Raw genomic sequence first — 12038 nt, 5'->3', positions numbered from 1 at the left:
GTTGTGATAGTGAAGTGCAATATTCCCCAGTGAAGTGTCAGTATATACGACGATATATGCGCTCTGGTAGTGTGCCATGTGCTATTCCAAGGGGAAGGAGTACATCTCGGAGTACATCCCGTGGCTGTACAACAGGAACAGACAGTGAAAATGGCGATGATAGTGTTGCAATTGGGATGGAAAATGTGCATGGTGGTGGTGACGGCCGTGAGGCGGTCACCAGCAGTGGGCCATGCTGCCACCCACGCTGCTGCCTCAGCTGATCTACAACAAAGGCCACCATCCCCCACCCACCCACCACACCAGCCTCCACAACCACAACCACCTGTCATTGTCCAGTACCCACCAGCAGACCGCACCTGGGATTGACAGGAAGCTTGCAATTTTGTTCCAAATGCCCACCAGTTTGACGACAGCCAAAGTGGAATACGGCCATCTTGTACACTTGGGAACAATGCCACTTAACTGGAATGTTTCGAGTTATTCTAATACGAACCCCTGATCGAAAGTATTGTCATGGAAAGCAACACATACTACGAGTACACCATGGCAAACACAATACTTTCACCAAAATCACGTCTACACCAGTGGAAGGAAGCAGCTGTGGCCGAGATGTATCTTTTCTTTGCCACAATAATGCTTATGCCACATGTGTATAAGCACAAAGTGAAATCATACTGGTCAACAGACCGCCTGATTGCAACCCCAGGTTTCAGTGATATAATGCCAGCGAATCGATTTGTGCTAATGTTACGTATGCTTCACTTCTCAGACAAAACCAGGCCTGACAGAAACGACAGGTTATGTAAGATTAGGCATGTGTTTGTGTATCTGAAGCTTGTAATTGACGAGTCTTTGATTCTGTTCAAAGGAAGACTCTCTTTCAAGCAGTACATACCAAGCAAGAGGAAACGCTTTGGTATAAAGTTTTGTGCTTTGTGATTGTTACAGTGGTCTGGTATTGGATATTATTGTGTACACTGGAAGTTATACATTGCAAAATACCAGGAAGTTATTGGGCATCTCTGGTGATGTGGTTAGAACAATGATAGAACCATACCTTGGTAAGGGGCATATATTATATACTGATAACTGGTACACAAGCCCCTCACTCAGTGATGTTTTGCAAGTGAACATGGCAGATGCGTGTGGCACAGTGCATGTAAATCAGAAACATATGCCCAGGTTTGACGCTGGCACTCGTAGAGGTGAGGTGCAGGTGTTTGCTGCCAATGACATCATGGCATTTCGGTGGCATGACAAACGAGATGTCACACTGTTGTCATCAGTTCACCCTAATGAAATGGCAGGCAGCATAGAGAGAGCAATGAACCCATTCTAAAACCTGCAGCTGTGATTGATTACACCTTCAATATGCGTTCAGTGGACAAATGTAACATGCAGATTGGGTTTGCTGATTGTGTTCGCAAGAGTTATAAGTGGTACATAAAACTTTTTTCATCTTCTGGACATTTCCATGCTCAATGCTTATAATATGTATAAGATGAGGACCAGAAACAAACCACAATATGGCGAATTCTGTTTCTGTCATCAGACAAATAGTATTCAAGTACCAAGGAAGAACACCTGCAATAGACTGCCCACCAAATTATCAACAACCACTTTCTCATCTGAAACATGGTGATCACTTCCTGGTAAAACTGCCTGCTACTGCTTTCAAGAAAAAGGCTCAGAAGAGGTGTTACGTCTGTGCACATACAAAAAAACGCCCACAACAACGCAGAGACACTCGTTTTATGTGTGAGGAGTGTAAAACACCACTGTGCATGACACCATGTTTCAAAGACTTCCACAGGCTGCAGAACTTCTAGAAATATTCCCTGTGACTGTATATGTGTATATAAAATATAGAAAAATAGTAATAAACAACCTTTCATATCATTTGTTTAAATATTTTTTATAAACAAAACAATGACAACAGTGTTTATGCCCTTATTGTGTAGTATTGAAAAAGAAAAAACTTACAAAATACTGATCATATTGGTCTCACAGGCCATAAAAGTTACTTGGAAAAAGAAAAATTAAAAAATAATAGAAATTAGTACATAAAGTAAATAAAAGAATACCGGGAGACTGCAGTCGGCGATGTTGCCACATTGTCCCCCTTTTCATCAACTTCATGCCTCCATATCTCCGTAAGTAGTGATGGTAAAAATTTTTTGTTTAGCCTGTAATATTTAGAAAAAAAAACTATTTTTTCATAATTTTTTTTTTTTTTTTTTTTTTTTTTTTTTTTTTTTTTTTTTTTTTTTTTTTTTTTTTGTAAAATTTGGCCGACCCTGAGAACGAGTCTCCGAGAGGATCTGTCGACCCTCAAAGGGTTAATAACCCAACAAAAAGCGGCAGTGAGGATGATCACAAACTCCAGTGCCAGACAACACATCCCACCTCTTCAAAAACATGAACTTACTTAATAATAAGTATGTATATTATGTATATTGTGTCTACTACATATACAGAACATTAACCCCTTCAGGGTCCAAGGCCCAAATCTGAAGTGGTGCCCCAGTGTCCAAGAATTTAAAAAAAAAAAAATTATTTTTTCTTATGAAATGGTAGAGAATCTTTTTGTGAAGGTAATAAAACAAAAAGTACGAAATTTGATGGAAAATTGACGAAATTATGCTCTCGCGAATTTTGATGTGTCAGCGATATTTACGAATCGGCGATTTTGCCGACTTTGACTCCCATTTTAGGCCAATTACATTATTCCAGTCAACCAAATTCTTAGCTATTTCACTAGAATTACTTCTATTCTTTCGATTGAGCACAAGAAATCGCCAAGTCAACTGTTTCAACTACAAATTAAAGTGATCGGAAATTGTTAATTTGGCCAATTAACACAAAGTTCAAAATATTCCATTTTCAAAATAGGGTCCAGAATAAACAGTGTAGGTATTCCTGGCACTAAACTAACATTTCCTCTGTTCATTAGTTACATTTTGAGGCTTTACAAATAAATTCCATTTTGATTTTTTGACAACGACTGATTCACATGATGAAGTCTCTTGCTGCCCTTTTTTCACCATTCACACCTATTAAAACCTATAGAAGATTTACTGTTATGCAATACTGTAATAATTGTATAAATATCATCACCATATATGTGAATGCATATTAGACCCACCAGCTGGCGTGTATTAGACGTGTGAGGTCGTTTGTTTACTCTTGAATATTGGCAAAAATTTAACATTTCTGCTACTTTGAGCTCAGTTTCAAGCCATTTCCAGTGCAAAAACCAATCAAAATCATCTCTATTTCTGTAATATGTCTTCCATTCTATCAAATGAGACCAAGAAATCGCAAATAGAACTATAAAAAACATGAAAAAACACTGCAAAGTCGCTGTTTTAATCGAAAAATCATGATTTCAGTTTTTTCTCTCATTATACACAGCATAGCATACTGCAGGATCTGTTTTATGTGGTGCACACATACCACATAGATGTATTCTCTCATATCTAGGCCCAAATGTACCACTCACATTTTATCAGAGTGAGCTGAGCTCATGACGTAGATCTACGGTTTGGACCCTGAACGTAAAGCCGTAGATCTACGGGACGGACCCTCAAAGGGTTAAACTCCAATATCAACCCTCTGCTCAAACTTCTCCTAGACAGCTTCAGCAGAACAGTCATAACATGAGGCACAAAACACTTCTAGACATCCCTCGTGCCTGTCTCACACTTAGCAAAAATGCAATGCACATAAAGGGCCCTAAGATCTGGAACCCATTTGCCTGAAGCAGCAAGAGGTCCCCTGCCCACAAATCAGTTTAGAACCATACTCAAAAATCATCTCATCTCTCAATAACAAACCTACCCACACCATGCTAAACCCCAACCAAATTCAAAGCAACTTCCCCAAATACTTCATTATCTCTTAACTATTAAGCCATCTTTACAAACTTGTAAATGTATGTTTGTTTCACTAATTTTACTACCTCATGTTAATAAGAGTAAATGAACTTAATTACAAACTTAAAAATGTATGATTGATTGTATCATAAATTGTACTACCTCATATTAACAGTAGAGTGAATATTGACTGTATTCTACCACTCTTGACTTGTCTAGACTTAAGTAGTCTATAAGTACATGTATTAGGTTAAGTCTGCCCGAAATGCCTCGGCATGATAGTGGCTTTCTTTCCTCCAATCATACTGATATGTAAACACACACTGTAACCTTAGCAAAGAAATAAATATTTTATTTTATTTTTATGAGGTGCTTCTCATGAGTGAAAGAGTACCAATTCTCGACTTCTTTCATGTAATTTATCAGTTAAACTTTATCATAGGTATATATGTAAATGAAAAATGACGTGTATATATAAGGTTCGTTGCTATCCATGGTTGGTCTTGGAACATATCCTGTAGATACAAGGGGACTACTGTATAGCATAATGACAATCATATCAGTTTCCATCCACTTTTTTTTCTTTCAGTGGAAAGATTGTTGTTGCCGACACATTCAACAATAGGATGGTAATGTTTGACAAATGTGGGGCATTCAGAAAAGTTTTGAAATCAGATAGTGCTCTCTTAAGGCCATCTGCAGTAGTTCAACTTCAAGATGGTTGTATAGCTGTGAAAGACAGAGCTTCTATCTTTTTCTTTGACTCTGAAGGAGGTTTTGCCTCGTCAATTGGATGTGGGTCTCTGCAGAAGCCATATGGTGAGTTCAAAGCTACTTTATTTTTTTTTTTTTTTTTTTTTTTTTTTTTTTTTTTTTTTTATCACACTGGCCGATTCCCACCAAGGCAGGGTGGCCCGAAAAAGAAAAACTTTCACCATCATTCACTCCATCACTGTCTTGCCAGAAGGGTGCTTTACACTACAGTTTTTAAACTGCAACATTAACACCCCTCCTTCAGAGTGCAGGCACTGTACTTCCCATCTCCAGGACTCAAGTCCGGCCTGCCGGTTTCCCTGAATCCCTTCATAAATGTTACTTTGCTCACACTCCAACAGCACGTCAAGTATTAAAAACCATTTGTCTCCATTCACTCCTATCAAACACGCTCACGCATGCCTGCTGGAAGTCCAAGCCCCTCGCACACAAAACCTCCTTTACCCCCTCCCTCCAACCCTTCCTAGGCCGACCCCTACCCCGCCTTCCTTCCACTACAGACTGATACACTCTTGAAGTTATTCTGTTTCGCTCCATTCTCTCTACATGTCCGAACCACCTCAACAACCCTTCCTCAGCCCTCTGGACAACAGTTTTGGTAATCCCGCACCTCCTCCTAACTTCCAAACTACGAATTCTCTGCATTATATTCACACCACACATTGCCCTCAGACATGACATCTCCACTGCCTCCAGCCTTCTCCTCGCTGCAACATTCATCACCCATGCTTCACACCCATATAAGAGCGTTGGTAAAATTATACTCTCATACATTCCCCTCTTTGCCTCCAAGGACAAAGTTCTCTGTCTCCACAGACTCCTAAGTGCACCACTCACTCTTTTTCCCTCATCAATTCTATGATTCACCTCATCTTTCATAGACCCATCCGCTGACACGTCCACTCCCAAATATCTGAATACGTTCACCTCCTCCATACTCTCTCCCTCCAATCTGATATTCAATCTTTCATCACCTAATCTTTTTGTTATCCTCATAACCTTACTCTTTCCTGTATTCACCTTTAATTTTCTAATTTTGCACACCCTACCAAATTCATCCACCAATCTCTGCAGCTTCTCTTCAGAATCTCCCAAGAGCACAGTGTCATCAGCAAAGAGCAGCTGTGACAACTCCCACCCTGTGTGTGATTCTTTATCTTTTAACTCCACGCCTCTTGCCAAGACCCTCGCATTTACTTCTCTTACAACCCCATCTATAAATATATTAAACAACCACGGTGACATCACACATCCTTGTCTAAGGCCTACTTTTACTGGGAAAAAATTTCCCTCTTTTCTACATACTCTAACTTGAGCCTCACTATCCTCGTAAAAACTCTTCACTGCTTTCAGTAACCTACCTCCTACACCATACACTTGCAACATCTGCCACATTGCCCCCCTATCCACCCTGTCATACGCCTTTTCCAAATCCATAAATGCCACAAAGACCTCTTTAGCCTTATCTAAATACTGTTCACTTATATGTTTCACTGTAAACACCTGGTCCACACACCCCCTACCTTTCCTAAAGCCTCCTTGTTCATCTGCTATCCTATTCTCCGTCTTACTCTTAATTCTTTCAATTATAACTCTACCATACACTTTACCAGGTACACTCAACAGACTTATCCCCCTATAATTTTTGCACTCTCTTTTATCCCCTTTGCCTTTATACAAAGGAACTATGCATGCTCTCTGCCAATCCCTAGGTACCTTACCCTCTTCCATACATTTATTAAATAATTGCACCAACCACTCCAAAACTATATCCCCACCTGCTTTTAACATTTCTATCTTTATCCCATCAATCCCAGCTGCCTTACCCCCTTTCATTTTACCTACTGCCTCACGAACTTCCCCCACACTCACAACTGGCTCTTCCTCACTCCTACAAGATGTTATTCCTCCTTGCCCTATACACGAAATCACAGCTTCCCTATCTTCATCAACTTTTTTATAATTAATACAAATACAAATAATTGATTTTTTTTCTGCAGTATACAGGTAATGTAGTTTACACGTAATAAAATATTGTTAGGCACGGAAGAAAGTCACTAGCGTGTGGTTCATTTTGAGTAGACTAATTACAGTAGACCATCAAATAATACATGATCTGTTAACACATTTTGTAAAATTGCAGCACATTTTTGGTGTACACACTAAAAATCAGTTTATGCGACGGAGTGCATGTATGGGAAATGTGGCATGTCCTGTGGTCTTTCCCTCTTGCCTCACAGTGAGCCTCAGGGCAAACTTGTGGAATAATGGGTGGGGGAGTACAAGCTGGTGAGTGAGGTACTAGGTGAAGGTCTGAGCGAAGGAGTGAGAGTGGTCCATGTGTGCATGCTCTATCTGTCCCACATTTCCTTTGCCCATTGTACTTCCCATGTAGTACTGGAGTGTATGGTCAGATGGCACTTGTGTGGGAATGGGTATAGGCAGGTGGGAGAGAACCTGGGTGAAGTTATGTAGGTGAGGGCAAGTGTTTGAGATATATATATATATATATAGGTAGTAGGTTGGTAGACAGCAACCATCCAGGGAGGTACTACCGTCCTGCCAAGTGAATGTAAAACGAAAGCCTGTGATTGTTTTACATGATGGTAGGATTGCTGATGTCTTTTGTCTGTCTCATAAATATGCAAGATTACAGGTATGTCTTGCTACTTCTACTTACACTTAGGTCACACTACACATACATGTACACATTTATTTATACACACTCATCTGAGTTTTCTTTGATTTTATCTTAATAGTTCTTGGTCTTATTACTTTTCCTTTTATATCCATGGGGAAGTGGAATAAGAATCTTTCCTCCATGAGCCATGCGTGTTGTAAAAGTCAACTAAAATGCCGGGAACAATGGGCTAGTAACCCCTTTTCCTGTAAAGATTACTAAAAAGAATAAGAAGAAGAAAATTGTCAAAGTGGGAAGTCTGAATGTACGTGGATGTTGTGCAGATGATAAGAAAGAGATGATTGTGGATGTTATGAGTGAGAAGAAGCTGGATGTCCTGGCTTTAAGTGAAACAAAGCTGAAGGGGGTGGGAGAGTTTCAGTGGAGAGGAATAAATGGGATTAGGTCAGAGGTTTCAAATAGAGTTAGAGCTAAAGAAGGAGTAGCAATAATGTTGAAGGATAAGCTATGGCAGGAAAAGAGGGACTATAAATGTATTAATTCAAGGATTATGTGGAGTAAAATAAAGATTGGATGTGAAAAGTGGGTTATAATAAGCATGTATGCACCTGGAGAAGAGACAAGTGTAGAGGAGAGAGAGAGATTTTGGGAAATGTTGAGTGAATGCGTGGGGAGTTTTGAATCAAGTGTGAGAGTAATGGTGGTTGGGGATTTCAATGCTAAAGTGGGTAAAAATGTTATATATGTATGTGTGTATGTGTATGTATGTATGTATATGTATATGTATGTATGTATATGTATGTATGTATATGTATGTATATGTATGTATGTATATGTATGTATATGTATGTATGTATATGTATGTATGTATATTTATGTATATGCATGTATGTATATGTATGTATGTATGTGCAAGGAATTCACAAGAGCAGGCGAAATATACACGAACACTGATCTCTTACCGAAGGAGACTCGAACCTACGAACCTTGGAACAAGGTACGCAGTGCTTTACCACTTTCACCACACTGGACCATTACCTTGGCACCTAGCTCACGCTAGACTTTGATCCAAGGCAGCCAGCTTTCAGGGAGAAGGCTTACAGCTTTTCATCTTGTCTCCTGCATGCATTGACCAACTAGAGATTTTACCAATGCAAGGATTTCGCAAGAGCAGGCGAAAACAGCGAATTCCTTGCATTGTTAAAATCTCTAGTTTGTCAATGATTGCAGGGGATGAGATGAAAAGCTGTAAGCCTTCTCTGTGAAAGCTGGCTGCCTTGGATCAACGTCCAGCGTGGGCTAGGCGCCAAGGTATTGGTCCAGTGTGGTGAGAATGGTAAAGCACTGCGTACCTTGTTCCAAGGTTCGTAGGTTTGAGTCTCCTTCGACCAGAGATCAGAGATAGTATATATATATATATATATATGTATAGATGATAGAGTGGGAGAGGCACTGTCAAGAAATTTTAATGAAAATAAGAAAAAATTTTGGAGTGAGTTAAACAAGTTAAGCCTAGGGAAAATATGGATTTGTCAGTTAAAAACAGAGTAGGGGAGTTAGTAGATGGGGAGATGGAGGTATTGGGTAGATGGCGAGAATATTTTGAGGAACTTTTAAATGTTAAGGAAGAAACAGAGGCAGTAATTTCATGCACTGGTCAGGGAGGTATACCATCTTTTAGGAGTGAAGAAGAGCAGAATGTAAGTGTGGGGGAGGTACGTGAGGCATTACGTAAAATGAAAGGGGGTAAAGCAGCTGGAACTGATGGGATCATGACAGAAATGTTAAAAGCAGGGGGGGATATAGTGTTGGAGTGGTTGGTACTTTTGTTTAATAAATGTATGAAAGAGGGGAAGGTACCTAGGGATTGGCAGAGAGCATGTATAATCCCTTTATATAAAGGGAAAGGGGACAAAAGAGACTGTAAAAATTATAGAGGAATAAGCTTACTGAGTATACCAGGAAAAGTGTACGGTAGGGTTATAATTGAAAGAATTAGAGGTAAGACAGAATGTAGGATTGCGGATGAGCAAGGAGGTTTTAGAGTGGGTAGGGGATGTGTAGATCAGGTGTTTACATTGAAGCATATATGTGAACAGTATTTAGATAAAGATAGGGAAGTTTTTATTGCATTTATGGATTTAGAAAAGGCATATGATAGAGTGGATAGAGGAGCAATGTGGCAGATGTTGCAAGTATATGGAATAGGTGGTAAGTTATTAAATGCTGTAAAGAGTTTTTATGAGGATAGTGAGGCTCAGGTTAGGGTGTGTAGAAGAGAGGGAGACTACTTCCCGGTAAAAGTAGGTCTTAGACAGGGATGTGTAATGTCACCATGGTTGTTTAATATATTTATAGATGGGGTTGTTAAGGAAGTAAATGCTAGGGTGTTTGGGAGAGGGGTGGGATTAAATTATGGGGAATCAAATTCAAAATGGGAATTGACACAGTTACTTTTTGCTGATGATACTGTGCTTATGGGAGATTCTAAAGAAAAATTGCAAAGGTTAGTGGATGAGTTTGGGAATGTGTGTAAAGGTAGAAAGTTGAAAGTGAACATAGAAAAGAGTAAGGTGATGAGGGTGTCAAATGATTTAGATAAAGAAAAATTGGATATCAAATTGGGGAGGAGGAGTATGGAAGAAGTGAATGTTTTCAGATACTTGGGAGTTGACGTGTCGGCGGATGGATTTATGAAGGATGAGGTTAATCATAGAATTGATGAGGGAAAAAAGGTGAGTGGTGCGTTGAGGTATATGTGGAGTCAAAAAACGTTATCTATGGAGGCAAAGAAGGGAATGTATGAAAGTATAGTAGTACCAACACTCTTATATGGGTGTGAAGCTTGGGTGGTAAATGCAGCAGCGAGGAGACGGTTGGAGGCAGTGGAGATGTCCTGTTTAAGGGCAATGTGTGGTGTAAATATTATGCAGAAAATTCGGAGTGTGGAAATTAGGAGAAGGTGTGGAGTTAATAAAAGTATTAGTCAGAGGGCAGAAGAGGGGTTGTTGAGGTGGTTTGGTCATTTAGAGAGAATGGATCAAAGTAGAATGACATGGAAAGCATATAAATCTATAGGGGAAGGAAGGAGGGGTAGGGGTCGTCCTCGAAAGGGTTGGAGAGAGGGGGTAAAGGAGGTTTTGTGGGTAAGGGGCTTGGACTTCCAGCAAGCGTGCGTGAGCGTGTTAGATAGGAGTGAATGGAGACGAATGGTACTTGGGACCTGACGATCTGTTGGAGTGTGAGCAGGGTAATATTTAGTGAAGGGATTCAGGGAAACCGGTTATTTTCATATAGTCGGACTTGAGTCCTGGAAATGGGAAGTACAATGCCTGCACTTTAAAGGAGGGGTTTGGGATATTGGCAGTTTGGAGGAATATGTTGTGTATCTTTATATGTGTATGCTTCTAGACTGTTGTATTCTGAGCACCTCTGCAAAAACAGTGATAATGTGCGAGTGTGGTGAAAGTGTTGAATGATGATGAAAGTATTTTCTTTTTGGGGATTTTCTTTCTTTTTTTTGGGTCACCCTGCCTCGGTGGGAGACGGCCGACTTGTTGAAAAAAAAAAAAAAAAAAAAAAAAAAAAAATATATATATATATGTATGTATATATATATATATATATATATATATATATATATATATATATATATATATATATATATATATATATATATATATATATATGTATATATATATATTTTTATTATCACACCGGCCGATTCCCACCAAGGCAGGGTGGCCCGAAAAAGAAAAACTTTCACCATCATTCACTCCATCACTGTCTTGCCAGAAGGGTGCTTTACACTACAGTTTTTAAACTGCAACATTAACACCCCTCCTTCAGAGTGCAGGCACTGTACTTCCCATCTCCAGGACTCAAGTCCGGCCTGCCGGTTTCCCTGAATCCCTTCATAAATGTTACTTTGCTCACACTCCAACAGCACGTCAAGTATTAAAAACCATTTGTCTCCATTCACTCCTATCAAACACGCTCACGCATGCCTGCTGGAAGTCCAAGCCCCTCGCACACAAAACCTCCTTTACCCCCTCCCTCCAACCCTTCCTAGGCCGACCCCTACCCCGCCTTCCTTCCACTACAGACTGATACACTCTTGAAGTCATTCTATTTCGCTCCATTCTCTCTACATGTCCGAACCACCTCAACAACCCTTCCTCAGCCCTCTGGACAACAGTTTTGGTAATCCCGCACCTCCTCCTAACTTCCAAACTACGAATTCTCTGCATTATATTCACACCACACATTGCCCTCAGACATGACATCTCCACTGCCTCCAGCCTTCTCCTCGCTGCAACATTCATCACCCACGCTTCACACCCATACAAGAGCGTTGGTAAAACTATACTCTCATACATTCCCCTCTTTGCCTCCAAGGACAAAGTTCTCTGTCTCCACAGACTCCTAAGTGCACCACTCACTCTTTTTCCCTCATCAATTTTATGATTCACCTCATCTTTCATAGACCCATCCGCTGACACGTCCACTCCCAAATATCTGAATACGTTCACCTCCTCCATACTCTCTCCCTCCAATCTGATATTCAATCTTTCATCACCTAATCTTTTTGTTATCCTCATAACCTTACTCTTTCCTGTATTCACCTTTAATTTTCTTCTTTTGCACACCCTACCAAATTCATCCACCAATCTCTGCAACTTCTCTTCAGAATCTCCCAAGAGCACAGTGTCATCAGCAAAGAGCAGCTGTGACAACTCCCACTT

The 12038-nt window shown here is 40.0% G+C and overlaps 1 protein-coding gene across 1 annotated transcript in view; it reads left to right on the top strand.

Moving 5' to 3' along the window:
• Window positions 1–4468: 4468 nt before the first annotated feature.
• The window catches only part of LOC128703775 (tripartite motif-containing protein 3), a 40349-nt gene continuing 32779 nt past the window's right edge, over window positions 4469–12038 (top strand). The window contains exon 1 of the mRNA XM_053798588.2: window positions 4469–4697. Within this exon, the coding sequence (XP_053654563.2) occupies window positions 4505–4697 (193 nt within the window). The 5' untranslated portion in view covers window positions 4469–4504. The remainder of the gene's footprint in view (window positions 4698–12038) is intronic.

This window comes from Cherax quadricarinatus, chromosome 87, assembly GCF_038502225.1.
Source record: "Cherax quadricarinatus isolate ZL_2023a chromosome 87, ASM3850222v1, whole genome shotgun sequence".
Lineage (NCBI taxonomy): Eukaryota > Metazoa > Arthropoda > Malacostraca > Decapoda > Parastacidae > Cherax > Cherax quadricarinatus.
This window is presented reverse-complemented; position numbering and strand designations above follow the sequence as displayed.